General features: G+C 35.3%; 1 protein-coding gene across 1 annotated transcript; it reads left to right on the top strand.

Annotated features, from left to right (window-relative positions):
* The first annotated feature begins 17,997 nt into the window (after positions 1-17,997).
* On the top strand, positions 17,998-19,578 carry LOC131803575 (serine protease inhibitor 42Dd-like). Its single transcript, XM_059124948.1, has 4 exons — positions 17,998-18,157; positions 18,226-19,100; positions 19,160-19,304; positions 19,367-19,578. Exons 1-4 carry the CDS (start codon positions 18,142-18,144, stop codon positions 19,465-19,467), a joined length of 1,137 nt encoding a protein of 378 aa, XP_058980931.1. The 5' UTR covers positions 17,998-18,141; the 3' UTR covers positions 19,468-19,578.
* Positions 19,579-19,994: the final 416 nt, after the last annotated feature.

The raw sequence follows: 19,994 nt of genomic DNA, 5'->3' as shown, positions 1-19,994 counted from the left end.
GGATATGATTGCAAGAGACCTTAATAAGTACTCAAGCACTACAAGGATCTAGGATACGTTTGCAAGAGACCTTAATAAGTACTCAAGCACTACAAGGATCTAGGATACGATTGCAATAGACCTTAATAAGTACTCAAGCAATACAATGATCTAGGATACGTTTGCCAGAGACCTTAATAAGTACTCAAGCACTACAGGATATTCAAGGATATGATTGCAAGAGGCCTCAATAAGTACTCAGGCACTACAAGGATGTAGGAAACATTTGCAAGAGACCTTAATAAGTACTCAAGCACTACAAGAATCTAGGATACGTTTGCAAGAGACCTTAATAAGTACTCAAGCACTACAAGGATCTAGGATACGTTTGCAAGAGACCTTAATAAGTACTCAAGCACTACAAGGATGTAGGAAACATTTGCAAGAGACCTTAATAAGTACTCAAGCATTACGGGATATTCAAGTATATGATTGCAAGAGACCTTAATAAGTACTCGAGCACTACAAGAACCTAGGATACGTTTGCAAGAGACCTTAATAAGTACTCAAGCACTACAAGGATCTAGGATACGTTTGCAAGAGACCTTAATTAGTACTCAAGCACTACAGGATATTCAAGGATATGATTGCAAGAGACCTTAATAAGTACTCAAGCACTACAAGGATCTAGGATACGTTTGCAAGAGACCTTAATAAGTACTCAAGCACTACAGGATATTCAAGGATATGATTGCAAGAGACCTTAATAAGTACTCAAGCACTACAGGATATTCAAGGATATGATTGCAAGAGACCTTAATAAGCACTCAAGCACTACAAGGATATTCAAGGATACGGTAAAGGATACCACCGGGTTTCAAGAATTAGAGACCTGTATAAGTACTCTCAGGAAGGATGTCACTTACCGAAGCTGGTGTTGTCACGTTCACGGTCTGGCACTGACTGCCACGATTCTGCCATCTACTGCCCTTTTATACCCGGCTCCACCACGTGTTCGCAGTGGAGTAACGGGAACTTGTTTACAAAATTTGGTTATCACAACAACCTAACACGTGCTCATCACCGCCAATGGTAGTGATGCTGTGTGTTGTTGTGATAACGGTTCATCTCTCTTGAGTGTGGTTGCTCTCAATAATTTTGCTAGGCTAATTGGAATTTATTATAGCGTTTTGTGTGGGCAAAAATGACGAAGGTTTTTTGTCGTCACATTAGCGATGTCCTGTCCAATATCTGCTGGACTTTTCCCATAAGTATTAATTAAGAATTTATTTTTCGTTGCGCAGTGTGGGCATTAAAAATAAAAGTGGGCATTAATATCGAAAATTTGTGTAAATAAATCATACAAGTACTATGGTTTTTATACCCTCCACCAAACTATGGAGGGTATATTAATTTTGTCATTCCGTTTGTAACTCCTCGAAATACTCATGTCAGACCCAACAAAGTATATATATTCTTGATCAGCGTAAAACTCTAAGACGATTTAGCCATGTCCGTCTGTCTGTCTGTGTGTCTGTCTGTCTGTCTGTTGTAATCACGCTATCTTTCGAACAAATTGAGATAGAAGGCTAAAATTTTGCACACATGTATATTTTGCCAGTAGGCAGGTTAAGTTCGTAAATGGGCCATGTAGGTCCAAGAAATCATATAGCCCCCATATAACGGTACCTACCGATATTCGGTATTTTGATGATTTTTGCGACATTATTCACCGGAATTGTTTCAAATTTGGCATTTGAAGTTCGTAATGGATACTAGAGCCTAAGACAGAAAATAATCTATGTAGGTCCACGTCTTCGTATAGCCCCTATATAATGGTACCCCCCGATATTCGGTATTTTGATGATTTTAGCGACATTATTTAACAGAATTGTTCCAAATTTGGTATTTGAAGTTCGTAATAGATACTGCAGCATAAAACAGAAAATGGGCCATGTAGGTCCACGTCTTCATTATAAACAGATTTTTCTTCAAGTTTCGCATTTAAATATTGTAATAACTTATGACAAAAGTTGCCTATGCAGGCCCAAGTCGTCGTATAAGCATTCGGCATTCTTAAGATATTAACAGAATTTTTAACGGATTTTATTTTTTGGAAATTGCCAAATTTGTACCAATTGGTGGAGGGTATTAAAAGTTCGGCCCGGCCGAACTTACAGCTTTTTTACTTGTTCTTATATGGTGTGGCAATAGATAGAATAGTTTTACATTGAAATCGGGTAGATCTAACATGTGAAAACTATATAATAATTGATAAACAAACGTATATTGATCTAAATCAGAACCTATCTTGACAAAACTTGGCAACCCTATTTCAAGGCTGTATCTGATGCAGGACTGCCATTTTTGCCGATTTTGAAGATTTTTTATGGGAAATGCCGATTTTTGACTCAAAAATGAAGATATTTTAATGATCGACACAAATTGTCTCAAATTTTAACTTAAAGCAGCATTAAACGTTGCCAAATTATTTTTGAACATCTGAACGAAATAAATAAAATATATCTTTTTTGAAGTATATTCTCAATGTTATTAATAGCAGTTACAAATTATTAAAAAAAACCAACCGAAACTCATTTACTTAACCAAATGAAGGACTTAATAAGAGATAATATTCATAAAATTGATTTTATAGACAACAACATTTTTTTGAATATGTTGAAGTATATTTTTTTTTTTTTGTTTATGGTGTTTCCTGAACAAAACTTCATAAATATTAAATGAACTTGCAAATCTAATATTGAGAGTCTCTGATTTTAATTCAAATTCATTTAAATGTTTAAAAATTACTGACCCTAAAAGAGCAACATACATGGTAGGATAAGGAGGTATAGTCATGTAATCATGTGTTTACATTTTTTTTAAATACTCGTTTGTCAACATCTCATTGTTAAAATTTTGTATTTATAAATCCATTGTATACAGAGATGGGATCCTATTTTTTATGCAGCGAAATTTGACAAGGTAAATGCTTATTTGAAATTACTATATCTTCTTAATTTTACCACGACAACATAGAAAGATAATAATTTTTTGTTAAACATACATATTTTGTTTAAATTTACTCACTTTTATTTTCTAAAAAGAAGGACAATATTTAGAACCTGAGTTCAGGCACAATACCTAACTCAAAATATATAATAACAAGTAAAAAACATTAAGTTCGGCCGGGCCAAACTTTTAATACCCTCCACCTTAGGGTAAAAGAAACATTAGAAGAAATGTGGCAAAAACCATAAAAATGCCGAATATCGGGAGGTACCGTTATATGGGGGCTATATCAAATCATGGACCCATACATGCAATGTTTCGCCACCGAAGCTGGAACCCATTATGACCAACAAATACCAATTTTCAGACAAATCCGTGAAAAAATGTGGCAAAAATCATCAAATTACCGAATATCGCGAGGTACCGTTATATGGGGGCTATACCACAACGTGGACCTATACATGCAATGTTTTTCCACACGCTCAGGGACCCGTTATGACCTACAAATACTAATTTCCAGACAAATCCGTGAAAAAATGTGGCATAAATCGTCAAAATACCGAATATCGGGAGGTACCGTTATATGGGGACTATACCAGAACGTGGACCGATATATCTCATTTTCAATACCAACCATCCTAGACACAATGCAAATAGCTCTGCTAAATTTTGGCGCTCTACGTCAAATAATGTGGGCTGTATCGTGATTTCAACAGACAGACGGACAGACAGACAGACGGACAGACAGACAGACGGACATCGTTAAATCGACTTAGAATTTTATGCTGATCATGAATATATATACTTTATGGGGTCAAAGACGAATATTTAAGGATGTTACAAACGGAATGACAAAGTTAATATACCCTCCTTTCCAAGGTGGAGGGTATAAAAATATGTACTATTTGTAACTTAATTAGAGTTCAGTATAAACCTGTAAGGAAAAGTCAAAAGTTGGGCGGGGCCGACTATATGATACCCTACACCACTATGCATATTTAGTAGAGCTCCCGTAACAAAGGAATTTTTTTGAAGTAGATCATACCACCTATCAACAATTGGCTTTAGAGCAGTTATGGTATGGGAGGCATATTCAATTCTGAATCAATTTTCACTAAATTTGACGGAGACAGTTTAATCTGTCATATCAAATAACATTGCTTTAGAGTGCATGATATCTATTCGAGAAGAATTATGTTAAAGAAATATATATCAGAGACGAGTTCGATAAAGTGGTAACGTACATCCCGAAATTCACTCTATTTGGGCGGATATTTGTCATTTTTTGCACAATAAACCTGAAATCGGATTAAGGATATGTATGGGAGGTATACCCAAATCTTAGTCGTTCTCGATAAAATTTGGCAAAAGTTTTCCTGAGCTCTATAGAATATCCCGTACCAAATATCAGTGCATATTGCGAAAATGAGGGACTTTAACCCCCAAATCGGATGAAACATGTATATACTATATCTGTCGGATGTGCCACAATGCAGATCATTTGGACGTATATTGTCCATTTAGTGCACAATTAACCTGAAATCGGTTGAAGATATAACCCCCAAATCGGATGAAACATGTATATGCTATATCTGTCGGATGTACCAAAATGCATGTCATTTGGGCGTATATTGGCCATTTGGTGCACAATTAACCTGAAATCGGTTGAAGATATATGGGAGCTACATCTAAATCTGATCCGATTATCACCAATTTCAAAAGGGTTCGCCTTGGACCAAACAAATAATGTTTGGAAAATTTCATCTCAAATGGATAATAAATGCGACCTGAATTTTGTTCATAAATCGACTCAGAAAGTGATTCTATGAAGATCCTCAAAAGTAACTATGGGCCTATTCGGTTCCTTCTCGTTGTTACAAACAAATGCACATACATAATACATTTACCACTATGTGGGGTAGCCCAGTAAACAATTTTTGCCGAATTCGGTCCGATTTCTGTCAGAATCTCTGAAAAAATGTCCGATTCTGATTCCGAATTCCTTCCGATTTCGGTACGAAAGTTGTATGGACGTGGTCACCGAATTCGGAAAGATTTTCTGAAAAAAATCTGAAAAAATATTAGATTTTCTGGACGAATTCGGTCCGAATTCGGTGAAAATTCTTGAAAAAAATAGGAGAAAAAATTAGATTTTCGGAAAAGATTCGGAGGACAACTCCGAATTTCTGAAAGAAATCGGGCAGAATTCGTCTGGAAATTCGGCGGAATATTCAGATTTTCTGAAAGAAATCGGTCAGAATTCGAAAGAAAATTCGGAATAAAATTCAGATTTTCTGAAAAAAAAAAAAAACGCTCAGAATTCGGGAGAAAGTTCCGATTTTCTGAAAGAAATCGTTCAGAATTCGGAAGAAATATCGAAAAAATCGTGATACCACTTAAAAATGAAAAAAAAAAACACATATTTATTTAAAAAACAAACAATTTATTTCGGGTTTCGTAAAAATGTAGTTTAAATATTACATCTATAATACATTTACATTATAAATATTATTAGGAACAGTACATACAGTAGCACGTTTCTGTTTCAACTGCTAAACAAGAACTAAAAATAAAAAGCAGTGCACACAGAAAACCGGTATGTAGTTGTTTTTGCATTTTTTTTCCATCATATTTTTTTGGGAACGAAAGAGAAAGAGGCTGATTCACAACAACAACAAAACGCACATTTTTACAACGGAAAATCTAACAGTTCACAATAACAAATAGCATTTTTGCTTTGCGCTTTGTTGTTGTTGAGATCTTGAAATGAATGATCACAACAACAACTACTATGGGAGAGAATGTGTCAAACCACCACCATCCGTTTACATGTGGGAAAGAATATGCCAGAGCAATAGACAATCTACTCTCTCCGTTTGTACATTTTTCGAGTTTTTTTCGCTTAAAAACACAGGAAAATGTGCAGAAATTCTAAAAAAAAACGTTTAGAAAATCGGACCAATTTCTATCAGAAATTTCTGAAAAAAACGTCAGAAATTTCGGAAAAAAATCTAAAATCAGAGCAGTCGGAAAAAATTGTTTACTGGGAGGGTATACAAATAGTCATATACAGACATAACTACCTAATAAACTCTCCAAAAAATTGCTGGTTCGGGAAACACGGTCCTTTTTAGTCTCCTACCACGCTGTTCATGTTGGATTATTATTCCATGGCCTTATTAAATAGACTCTGTTATACGCAAATCTTGAAGATCTCATTATTGATAGTATTCGTTAAGATTATTATTTATGTTTTTATCATGGTACAATAAGGAGGTAGAACAGCTCCGTAAAAGTACGGAAATGCACCCCTGGGGCTATGCCCGCTTTCTGTCAGAATTGTTCTAAAGTAGATGCAGCAGGTGGTTCTAATTAATGTAATATTTTTCATTATTTTAAATATTGTTTATAAGGCGCGAAAAATAAATGAAATGCCTGGATTTTCTTTCAAAAATATGATCTGCATTGATTGATCTGCCAATTCCATGGCAAAAATGGTTATTACCATTAATATGTGTTCTGCAATGTACGTCTTATTCAATCATTGATTTTAAAATTTTTGGCTTTTGTTTTTTAAACCAATAAATACATACACAAAATTGGCAGAAGTCGGGCACACTTAAAAAAATTGTAACCAGCTGGTAGCTCTACCTTACCTTTTTATTGCACAATGGTTTTTATTCTGTTATTTTTTCACTAAACTAAATTTGTTATCCTATTTTTATTGAAATGCATAGTTTTGCTTATTAATTTTCTGTTATTTAGATGAAACAAGCACTTTGTGTGCTTAATTTAATGAAATATATGTTGCCGATTTTCACAAATATAAATGCCGATTTTCTCTAAAAATTTGACGATTTTTCTTGAAATTTGGTGCCAATTATCATTCTTGTAAAGTTCATATATCGTCTTAGGGAAGATATTTGGAAGCTTTAACTTGTATCGTAACCGATTTTCAAATTTGAAGTATTTGCTTCCAGGCAGGTCTAAAGTACAATAAAATTGAAATCGCACGAGGATATATACAGAAGCTATATCTAAATTTGAACCAATCATTATCAATTTCAGTATGGTTCGTCCTAGTTCCTTCGTTTAGCTAAGCAAAATTTCAATCTAATCGAAGATATAATGGGACCTATACCGTGTCTACAAAATACATGGACAATAGGATATGTATAAAATGATTAGAATGTGCTTCAACATTTTTCCACGGAATTGTTTTAAATTTGGTATTTAGAATTTGTAGGTCCTTTTTCCCTGCAGCCCACATAAAACTGTACCTCCAGATATTCGGTATCTTGGATTTCTATCGAATTTGTTTCAAATTCGGTATTTTTAGTTCATAATGGGGTCTACTCTCGGTGTCAGAACATTGTCCATATTGTTCCCCGGTTTCTTAACGGTACCGCCCGATATTCGAAGTATTGATAGTTCCAGTCACATTTTCACACGGAATTGTTATACATTATGTATTTAAGACCCGCAAAGATAACAATCCTTGTAGTAGAATAATGTCTTCATGGGGTCACGTTTTGGCAATGCGTCCATATAACGACACCACCCACGTTTTGATTCACTCTATTTGGGCTAAATTAGCCATAAACCTAAAATCGGATAAATATATATAGGAGCTATATACAAATCTAAACCGATCTTGAGGGAATTTTAGGGACTTATTTCTAAGCTGTAATGAATGTTGTTGTGAAATGCATATTCGCATGTGAGGGACGGGACCCAAACCCCAAATCGGATGAAACTTATATATTAAAGCTATTGGTTCATACAGCACCCAAGTTATTGCTGGGCAATGACAGAACGTGTCACAAGATGGTGAGTGTGTGATAGCGGCCTTCTAAAACAATTAAAGGAACTATTTTAATTCAGAGGTTTGTATGATCTACGTTTTAATTATTGTACCATGAATTGTCAGAACACGTGGAATATCAAATATATCAGACTTCATATTTGTGAATTTTTACTGAGTAGAGGGACAGTGAGAATTTATTCGTACCCAAAGCATTCAAATGCCTAAAGAGTTTCATCATAAAACAAAAGTCATGTATAGTTACTGTTTAAACCAATATCTTCAACTGTTGATGCAGGGAATGGTCGGTCATTTTACCAAAGGCAACAATACTGCGTTTTTTTAAACAAAAAAAAAAAACATAAAATCGATTATATATGACCGACTCACGTTAAGAATTCGGTGAAACAGTAGTTGGTTCCAAGAATGTCATAATACCAATGAAATTACTTTTATTTAAAAATAAATGGTTTTACACGAAACTGGCACGCGATCACACTGCGGGAAAATCTTTTGTATTGGAAAATGTTAAATGTATTGGATGTGAGACAAAAATCGATTGCAATCGGTCTAAAAAGAACTCAAGCGAAATATGGAAGAGAGTGGCGCTAATTTATTGAACCATACATATAATTAAAATATTATTAATATGGAGTGATGGAGGCGTGATTATTTATACAATTTAACGAAAACTAAATGAAAAAAACTGTTAAAATTTAATAAAGCAGCTTCCACTGAGACTTGGTCAGCAGACGATTATTGTTTTTCATTGACAGAAGGACATCGGTTATGATTAATGGCTTTTAAAATTATTAGGATCAAACATGAAGAGTTACATACATTTTGCATACATATTTAGAATAAAATGGTAAATTTTTATTAAGTTTTAAAGGTTTAAGCTGACTATTTTCAAGTTGCTATTTACCGATTCTCATTGTAGTGAATAAATTGTAATTCAGATAAAAATTTATGTTAACCATTTTCAACAAAAATAGAAAGTTAAAAAAATTGAACATAATCAGAATCTTTGGAAAAACCCCAAGAAGTTGCCACAAACATTGGGATTTCCATTTACTTTTCTCAGTAAATAAGCGACTTATCTTCAGTTACAACCAAAAAATGTATGCTTGTGTCAGTGGCGTAGCGATGCGAGTAAATTCAAATGATCTTCCCAATTGCAAAGTTGAAATACTTTTTCTACATGCGGCGAAACCAAAAAGAAACAGAGCAAAACAGGCAAGAGTTACGTAAAAAAATCGACAGAATGTTTTGTGCCCTCAACTATGAGTTAGCCCAAGCTTAATGTGACTAAGGGTTTTAGAATGCCTACAATTTTGGGTTTCCACTAGAGGGACAATATAACAAACCAGGCACTAATAATCATTGGTTTATACCCTCCACATACAAAGTATGGAGGGTATATTAAGCTTGTCATTCCGTTTGTAACTCATCGAAATAATCATTTAAGACACAGAATAAAAAGCCTAAAGACATGGCTAGACACATTAATGTCAAATTATAATGGGAAACGACGGCAGGATTTTAGTGCGGCTCTGTAATCCATTTAAGAACATACAAAATATGCCTAGCCATGACCTCAAGCTTCTTATGTACTTACACCTTAAGACGATTTAGCCATGTCCGTCCGAACGCCCGTCTATTGTAATCACGACATGTAAAAGGAAGCTAAAATTTAGCATAGAATTGTCTTTTGTCTGGAGTAAGGTCAAGTTCTAATATAAGTTAAGGTTTTCGTATGGCCCCCAAAAATTATCCCTCTCCATATTCGCACTTTCTGACAGAATAGTGTAAAATTCGGTATTAAGAATTTGTAATGGGATCTAAATACTGTGGCAGAACTCTGTCTATATAGATACACTTTTTCGTATAGCCCCCATATAATGTTCCTCCCCATATTCAGAATTTTGACGATTTTAGACATATTTTCCTACGGCATAATTAAAAATTTGGTATTTAAAGTTTGAAATGTGATCTACAACATATGAAGAACATTGTTAACATAGTCCTACCTTTTTATTTAGCCCCCATTTAATTATACCTTCCCATATTCGGTATTTCGTTGATTGTAGCCTCAGTTTCTAGCGGAATAGCTTAAAATCTAGCATTTGGAGTTTATAATGGGTTCTATCTTCTGTAGCAGAACATTGTCAATACAAGTCTACGTTTTCGTATAGCCCCGATTTAATTTTACCTCCCGATATTCGGAATTTTAACGATTCTAGCCACATTTTCCAATATTTTATTTTTTATTTTTAGAATCCGTAACTATTTCATGTGGCAGAATATTGTCTATATAGAACAACGTTTTCCTATAGACCCCATATTACGGCACATGTCGATACTATGTATTTTTATGATTGTATCCACATTTTCTAACGGAGTTGTCTAAAATTTGGTTCATAGAGTTCTCAGTGGGTTCTTCCACTTGTGCCGGAACATTGTTTTTAAAGGTCCACGTTTTCAGGTAGCCCTGATATAGAGGCATTACCCGATATTCTGTATTTTGGCGATCTAAGCAACATTTTCTCACGGAACCATATAAAATGTGTCTGCTTATGTAGAACAATTTCCAAAAAAGTCAACATTTTTCTATAGCCCCTATCCTCCAGATATTCGGTATTTTGATGATTGTAGCCAAATTTTTTTTACCGAATTGTTTGAAATTTGTATGAGGTGTTCCTAATAACAGAAGTGACGCATACCCCTCGAATATTGGAATTTCGGTATCAAAAGTTCGGCCCAGCCAAACTTGACTTGTACCGAAGCTATGGTCCCAAGAAATTGAAATGTATTAATATATAGGTGTGCCAAAAAATATTCAGGGTCAAATGTCATTATTTTGATTTTCTTGGAAAACGTTAGGTTTTATCACACATTTGCTCAAATAAAAGTTGTAGATCCTAAAATGCTCAACAAAAACTGTCCAAATCATTTTCTTGCGATTCTAAGAGACCCTCTATACACAATGTGTACAATATCGCTTGGTGCTATAAATCTCAAATCTCAGCTCTCTCGAATCTCAGTTCTCCAGCTTCAGCTCAGCTTCAACAATAAGCTGCTATTGAGGGGTGGGGTATGAAGGAGCTACAAAGAAATTTCACATGTATTGAAATTTGTTGATACAAATTTCTCTCGCTGAGAAACGTAAAAAACTGAACTGTGTTAAAAGAAATATTGAAAATCAGTAGCCGTTAAACATTCGGTTATCTCATTTGCAATATCAGTATTCGTATACGAAACACATTCCTTTCTGGCAAAATTCATTAAATAATTTCGCTTCTACTGATCATGAATGTTTAGAGGTATTGGTATTATGGAGTCGGAGGGTGAGATGAAAAAACTGCAGCAAAGTCAAAAGCCATAATTTTTATTTATTTTTTTTTTTAATTTTATTGAATGAAAGCAAAAATGTCGGAAATGGCATAAAATTTTAGAATAAGTTTAGATTTGTTCGAATTGGTCACATTTGGCACGAATTGTGGCCTTCAAATGGCCAATGAAACCGTCACATGCTGCCCGAATGTTGCACTGCGGTATTGTGGCCCATTCCCGGCGAAGCGCTTGCTTGCCAACCTTGCTTTCCAAAAGACTCAAGACACAATAGTGGTATCCGGAGATTTTGGTGGCCATTGTGCGCTGGAAATGAAGCGAGGAACCTCGTTTTGTCTCTATTCTTGGGTGGCGCGTGCTGAGTGCGATAGTGCTGAGTCCTGTTGGAATTTCCAAGATCTGCGGCCAAAATGGTTTCCGTGTCCAAGGCTTTAATACACCTCCAGAATATCTTGCGATAATATTCGACATTAATTTTGATACCACGGGAGCGACCATCGGCTGTTATGGCGACCCAGACCATCACTATGTCCAACGTTTATGTTCTGGTGGCCAACCGAAGGTGCACATTTTCAGCTGACCTCTTTGACAAATAAACACGATAACTTTGTTTACAAACTACTGGGCAACATGTTTTCTCATCGGAGAAACCCAAATTCGATAGTTCACCACTTTCGGCCAAGCGAAGCAACTCCTAAGCTCTTTTGAGTCTATTTTCTTTCCGTTGCGTTGTAAGTTCTTGCACTTTTTGGAAATTCAATGCCTTAACCCCGAGCTCATTTTTCAATATTTGCCGAATGGAATATTGCAATATGTTCAGCTCATGAGCAATTTTTCGGCCACTGCGTCGCGGGTTTCGATCCAGTTGCTTCTTTACTTTTCAAATCATTTCTGCTGATGTTGTTGTTTTCTTCCATCCACTTCCTTGACGTCGGGCTACCCAACCAGTGTCACTGGAATAATTTTAACAGCTATCGGACGAGTGACTTAGAAATGACAGCTGTCTGAAGTTGGTTGCAATTTTTTCATCTCATAAACAGTCAAGTATTTAAAAACATAACTTCGGCTATAATAAGCATTTTGTAATCGGGGATGAAAAATTGATATAGGCTACTACGATAGGCCCAATCATAAAAATCATATGGAAGATATCCATGCATCGTCAAAATCACATATCATTTGGTGGGCTTAGGATGTTCTTTCATGTTTTACTCTAAAACTATAGATTTAGTTTGACGCAGCAATCAATGAAAATATCCAGCATGCCGTGCCAGAAATTATGCCCAAAGAGCTATTATTTTTGCACTGAAATTATGTTGTGGAAAAAGTAGTAGAAAATGCTGAAAAAATATATTCATTTCATTTGTAATTATTGGTATGTATATAAGTATACTTTCATAGAACGCGAAATAAGCCGAAGATTAAGATAACTGTATTTTGCTTGAAGTGAACCTATCCTAACATTGCATTTGCAACCACTTTTGTCGCCTTTATTTTAATTTAAAACGTGATGAATTATTATTTTTCTATTGTCTAAACTTGTCTGCGATCACAATGGCTATGATCGAATAATTTAATATGTTTGATCTGTCCGAATAGTGCATTTATTTAAAATGTAATTACCGCCACTGACTTCAATATTATTGCAATTTTTCCAATGGCGTAGAAAAACTATATAATTCCAGCAATGAGCTTGAATTTTTTAAAAGTCTCTCGGTTTTTTCCCATTCTCATCATCGAAATGTACTGGCCACCCCTTCGAAATATAAACAAGATACGCCAATGACACGTATGCATTCGTGCATGTCTGATACATTAGTTTTGAGCCTCTTTTAAACTGGTTTTTAAATGATTTACCTTGTCCTCTGCACCACAAGTATCTGGTGCAAAGAAATTGGAAATGCTGCTGCAACTTGGTAAGGGTCAGCAAAAGCTTTATCGAACAGTGTTGTCATTGTTAGATTTTTATTCTCAGACTGGGAAAGTGGTCGCTTTTTAAGATTTATAGCAAATTTTAAATAGGTCTGCTGATAATTTTATTAAATGGAAATGTTCCCAAGTGTGAAATTGGAAAAAGAAACACCGTGCTATAACCTTCAGCAATAAAATGTGACAAATGCTATACATCTTTCAAGGTAGCATAATTTCAGGAGTAAATACTTCTAAAGAATGGAGAACATTTCGCATATACATTTGTATCACCCCTTCGTTTCCAAATACAAGTCTCTTTAAGAATATATATTTTCGGCGTTTGGAAGTTTTTGTTCACCGAATCGGTATTAATATTTTAAATAGAAATAAAAACTTACTGTTAAAATATAACAGTTTTAAATGTTATTCGTAGTGCGATTGATATTAAAAATGGTATATATCTGTCCTCATTTAGGTATAGCTCTTTTATAATGGCATCGCTTAACATTCTTTGACTAAATTTGTCTTAATTTAACATATAATAATCTTTTCCGGAATAGTCTTTAAATGTTTGTTGACTACGGAGCATAGCCCCCATATGAGCTGCCGATACGGTTTTGTTTAAGGTTTTAAATAATTTTCTAGATTATATTGTCTAATACAGTACATATCGTATTATTCTCATAGTAAGTTCACGTTTCGGCCATTTTAGTCTCTTTTAATGTTTTAGTCGTTTCGTCAACTGACGTGACTACAGATTCATATTCTCCATCTAGGTCCCGGTGCTAGTCACAATTTAGGAAATGCCACTATTTCGAATTAAAGTAACACTTAACTCTACTTTTATAGGGAGTTACTTTTATATTGAGGTCTATACAATATTCAAAACCCGAAATGTGAAACAATTCCGATAGAATGTCGCATAAAACCCCTATGAGTACCGAAGACGAGGTTTTGTGTAGGCAATTTTCTGTCACAGACTGCAACTTCCATTACTAATTTACAATACGAACTTTGAAACAATTCCAGTGAATAATGTCTCTAAATCTATTAGATGGATCTATATATTTTAAATACCAAAGCTCCTGCAGACCTAGAACACATTTGAGTATAATTTTATCAACATACTTAATTTCGTTCGGAAACTAGAGCGATTGCCACAGACGGGCAAATTTTATGCTGATCAAATTTAATTACCATCCTTCCTTCAATTGCACAACTCTACCATGATTGAAACAATCAAAACACAGAATATCTTTAGTTATCATTATAAGGGGACATTTTAAATAGTGGAACTAAGTGTTAACCAGTAAGAACCCTTAATTGCAAACTATATCCTACACCGTTGGATATTGTGGCGAAACCCCTCACATTTCCAAAAATCGGGAAAAGGTCATGAAAGTATTTTGTAAGAATAGATTCTATCCACAAAAAACCCTACATACCAAATTCAGTCAAACCTGCTATAAGGGGTATGTAACAAACATATCTACTAAGAACTCAAAATGTGAATTTACAGTAGATTTGTTTGGAAAATATTGTTCAAACCTAAAAAATTCTGAAAATCAAAAGATGTCCTCACAGGGAGAGATAAAAAACTGCAACCAAGTCAAACGCCATAATTTTTACATTTTTATACCCTCCATGGTATGGAGGGTATATTAAGTTCGTCATTTCGTTTGTAACACATCGAAATAATTATTTTAGACCCAACAAAGTATATATATTCTTGATCAGCGTAAAATTCTAAGACGATTTAGCCCTATTCATCCGTCTGTTGTTATCACGCTACAGTCAAATCGAATTAAGATAAGAAACTAAAATTTTGCACAGATCTCTCTTTTGTGTGCAGGCAGGTCAAGTTCTAAGATGGGCTATATCGGTACCCGATATCGTGTAGCCCCTAAATAACGATACCCCCCGATGTTCGGTATTTTGATGATTTTAGCCACAATTATCAACAGAATTGTCTGAAATTCTACACAAGGAGTTTCTTATGAGCACTTTACCTCCTGAAAGAGAATTATCGATATAGATAGCGTGATGTAGGAATGTCCAAAGTCTACCAAAATGTTTGCGTGCCCAAGGCTTTAATACATCCTCTAGAATATGTTCGCGATAGTATTCTGCATTTATTCTGATGCCACGGTGGATTACTACGAGCGGTGAGCGACCATCGGCTGTTATGGCGGCCCAGACCATCACCATGGCCGGAGTTCTGGTGGCCAACCGAAGGTGCACATTTTCAGCTGACCTCTTTGGCAAGTAAACACGATCATTTTGTTTGTTTACAAACGGCTGGACAACGAATGTTTTCTCAAACCAAATTCGACAGTTCACCACTTTCGGCCAAGCGAAGCAACTCTTTAGCTCTTTTGAGTCTATTTTCTTTCTGTTGCGGTGTAAGTTCTGGCACTTTGTGGAATTTTAATGGCTTTACACCGAGATCTTTTTTCAATATTTGACGAATGAAATATTGCGATATGTTCAGCTCACGAGCGACGCGGGTTTCGATCAAGTCGCTTCTTTACTTTTCGAACCATTTCTGCTGATGTTGCTGTTTTCTTCCGTCCACTTTCTTGACGTCGGGCTACGCTACCAATATCACGGTAACGAAGGATGGTACGAGAAACAAACGATTTATTCATATTTAAATACTGGAGTGCTCTAACGATAGCCACTTGTGGTTTTCAAGCCAAATATAAAGAAAACATACTATCACGCTTGAATTCCATCACGAATAACATTTTTCTGGAAAATTCTTACCTAAATGCTTTTGTACTCTTGTAAACATGATAATGAGCTGTCACTGGAATAATTTTAACAGCTGTCGGACGAGTTGCTTAGAAATGACAGCAGTCTGAAGTTGGTTGAAGTTTTTTTATCTCACCCTGTATTTAAGTGCTTTACCGAAACCTGTACCGGTATTCAGAAACACTAAAAATAAAGTTCACTATGCGACACCAAAGAAAAGAGATCTCTATTTCCACTAAATAAAAATATTTGCATTAATGTTCCCAAAAATATTCCAAGTTTTTTAAGCAATTTTTCCCTCTGACTTTTTGACGCCCAAAAGTAACATAAAATATCTTTTTAGACTAATGATGACAAAAGAAGAACTATGTTTCTCTAAGATCTCCGTTAAATTTCAAAGCTCTAAATCTTGCGAAACATATCTCAAATCATCTGAGGGTCCCTTTGTTTATAGTCACAATTACATAAAGGCCTTAACAACATTTGGCCAAAGAATCCAGGATTTCTTTTGGGGGTTTGATCTATAAACGAGTATTAGCGAGTCCACTTGGCGTTTTCCACAACCTAGACTGTCTATTGCACACTACAATCAGTTGGAAGCCCCCTTATATCCGAATCCATTCGGAAGATTTCGTTTTTGAAATTATGTCATTGAGCCCTGCCCAGATGTTACCCTTAACTTTTTGATCGGGGGCATTTGCCCAATGTTTATAAACCCCTTCGTGTTGTTAGGCATTCAAAAAAATTTCAGACGGAAATTTTGGTCCATATTTCTTTCTTCCTTAAGTCTCTTCCCATGCAAAATTCCGTGTGTATTGCTTTTCAATTTACAAGAAATTTAATTTTTTTGGTGTATTTGAACCCAAAAATTTACATATTCAAAAACAAGAGGCTTTATATCTGACCCTGTGCAAAATTTCTTGAGGATTGGACAATAATTGCGACCTTTATAAAATATCCTAAAATATAGTGTTATGGGGTGGAGGAAAACTTTGCAAAATGTTCAATTCAAAATTGTAAGTCAAATTGAAAAGATCGCATGCGGTAAAAAACATGACAAAAAATGAAAAAAAAAAAAAAAATAAAATATTCACATTTTATTGAAATATTTTTCCGCGATTTTCTTTGTTTATTATTTTCTGGCTAGAGACCATTCCGAATTGATTTGACTTATAATACCCCCAACACATGGTGTCATAAAAACCAAAGACATACTTTTCACTTTTAGTGCGTAAATTTTGAATTTCATTTTCATAAAACACTTGCACTAATATAAAAAGTATTTTCCTGAGATTTAGAGTGACGGCTTTCAGGCGTCGACCGGAAAAAATCCGAGAAAATTATGAAATATTTTCGGTTTGTTTAGGAATATTGATGGAAACATTTTGTTCAGATTTTTGCACGAACTAAATGAGTTTTTAATATATATGAATTCCAGGTGTTCAGGTAAGATTTAGACTTTTGACATCTTCTAGACCTATAAAAGAATTTTATGATAAATCATTATATAGAATATTTTGACTTGCTGCTATCCCGTTTAATGGAATTTTTAACCATATGTAAAAAAAGACCAAAAAGACCCCTTTCTTGGCTCGATTGAGGATTAAAATTTCAAATATTAAAAAATTTTTCAATGACATGTGACTTGCCTGCAAATATTTCTAAAGATAATCTCCTTTCTTTAAAATATGCAGTATTTATAATGTAGTCCTTGTACTGCGATTTGTGACCCGATTATCTAACTAATATCCTTTACAGTTGGGACGTTCTGTAACATGAATAGCTTTACCGAAATTTAAATTATACTTTCAATGTGGAGTCATACGCTAAAATCATTATAAAATTTGATGGCATTCAAGAGAATCTACTTTATTTAACTTCTTTAATTTGTAGCCTTTTTGCTTTTTAAAACAATTAAACGGCAACACTGTGACCACAATACAGCAACACTCTTTCGATTTTCCAACAATTGTTCTAAAGAGAATATTCCACGAATATGAAAGCAACCCACCCTTCGGCAGTTGTAGAATTGAACACCGGTTTTTTGAAGTAAGAACAAAGAAACTAAATCGCCAATCGCTTTTGAAATGAGCTTAAATGTGCGAATGAATGTGTGTTCTTGCTGTTGGTAAAACCCAACTGGATGCAAGAAGTCGTATATCTTTCCCAAGCGCGTTAAATTTAACTTTCAAGGAAGATATTAACAACGAAAGAGAGTGAGAGAGTTGGGCAAGCTCCATTGGTCTTCCACGATATAAATACGGCTCACAACTGCTGTCAGAATCAGTTGCCAATCAGAGCACCTACGATTCTAAAAAATATTTGCAGCAATGAAGTTGTGTTTAAGTAAGTGTGGGGCAAACGAAAAACAGAAATAAAATAAATGTGGTTCCTAAAATCATTTTCCGTTTCAGAACTTATGGCTATATGCCTATCGTTGTTGGCATTGAGCAACGCCAATCCTGTAGTGGAGAAGTATCGCGACTTTGAGATGGAAGTGTTGAGTAAAGTACTTTTGCAGAGATCGAAGGAAAATGTCGTCATGTCTCCACTGGCCATAAAATATGCCATGGAAACGCTTTATTGTGGTGCCTATGGCTACACTGCGGAAGAAATAAGACTGGCCCTCCATATTACGAAGAACAAAGACGATCTGATCAAACATGCCAAAATGACATCGGATTCTATGAATCGTACAATTCTGGACTTTACCAACAAACTTTTCTACAATCACGATATTAAACTATCCGACAAATATAGATTGCATGCTGAGACGCCTTTCCATTCAGAATTCGAGTCCCTTGATTTCAATGAAGTAGAGAAGTCCATGGACATTATCAATCAATGGATATCGAAGAGGACCAAGAGAAATATCCGTCAAATTTGCAGTTCGATCGATGAGCACACCATTGCTGAGATGGTCAGTGCGGCATACCTCAAGGGAGGATGGGCTCGTCCCTTCTGCAAGGAGTTCACCGTCAAACGTGACTTCTGCTTGGACAAAGAGAAGTGCATTAAGGTCCCCACAATCCATGCAAAGGACTTGTTCCACTATGCCGAAAGTTCCATTTTGGATGCTCAGCTTTTGGAGGCACCATTCGAACAGAGCGATCTCTCGATGATCATCATTTTGCCAAATAAGAAAAACGGCCTATATGAATTGGAAGAGAAACTCAAGTCATTCGATTTCGACGATATTAACGATCACTGGAAAATGGAACAAATGGATGTCTACGTGCCCAAATTCAAAATTAGTTCCAGTATTCCACTTAAAGTTGCTCTACAGAAGGTAAGGCCAACATATTTGGTCCCTAAGTCCATATATAAATGTAATGTTGTCGTTTTCAGCTTGGCATCTACGAAATGTTTACCCATTCAGCTGACTTCAGTGACATGCTTGAACATGGTCATGGCCATATGCCAATTTCGGAAGTACAACACGCAGCAATGATTGAAATTCATGAAAGTGATGCCTCCGATTTGGTTCTCGATGGTGAGTTGAAACTTAACTTTTATTTTCGCCAGTGATTCGAATGCTTTCCTTTTACTTCGTAGAAACCAAAACCTACATTCCCTTCTATGCTGATCATCCATTTGCTTTCGTCATCCGCAACAAGCACAACGTTCTGTTTGCTGGCCATGTTGTATCGTTGTAAGAGGGAAGGAACTATGACTGAAATGACAATTGTCGATGCCATTGACAGTAAATCGCTGCAAGTTTTATTTAGAATGGCAAATTGAAAATAAATGAAACAATGAATGTAAAATGTAACTTTGTTTTTGTTAATGGGAATTGGGTGTTGATTGAATACTTCTTTTGTTGATAATATAAATGGAGATACAAGCGATCAAAAGTCACCACAAAAAATTAGAATAAGAACTGGAACTAAGAATAAAATCGAAACACTTAAGTTACCACTCATTTTGGTCACCGATCGAGGCTATCTTGCATCAATAGAGCATTTTAGGTTACTTTTTTCCATATAGCCAGACTGACATTTTATACCCTACACCACATAGTGGCAAAGGGTATTATTTCTTTGTGCATTTGTTTATAACATGAAGATGAAAGCGAGATAGACCCATAGTTATTTTTGAGGTCCTTCATAGAATCATTTTCTATCTGTCCATCTGTCTGTCTGTCCATCGTTCCGTCCATGTACTTTTGTGAACAAACTGCAGG

Source organism: Musca domestica, unplaced genomic scaffold, assembly GCF_030504385.1.
Source record: "Musca domestica strain aabys unplaced genomic scaffold, Musca_domestica.polishedcontigs.V.1.1 10, whole genome shotgun sequence".
Taxonomy (NCBI): Eukaryota; Metazoa; Arthropoda; class Insecta; order Diptera; family Muscidae; genus Musca; species Musca domestica.
Note: the sequence above shows the minus strand (reverse complement) of the source record. Positions and strands in the feature narration are given on the sequence as shown.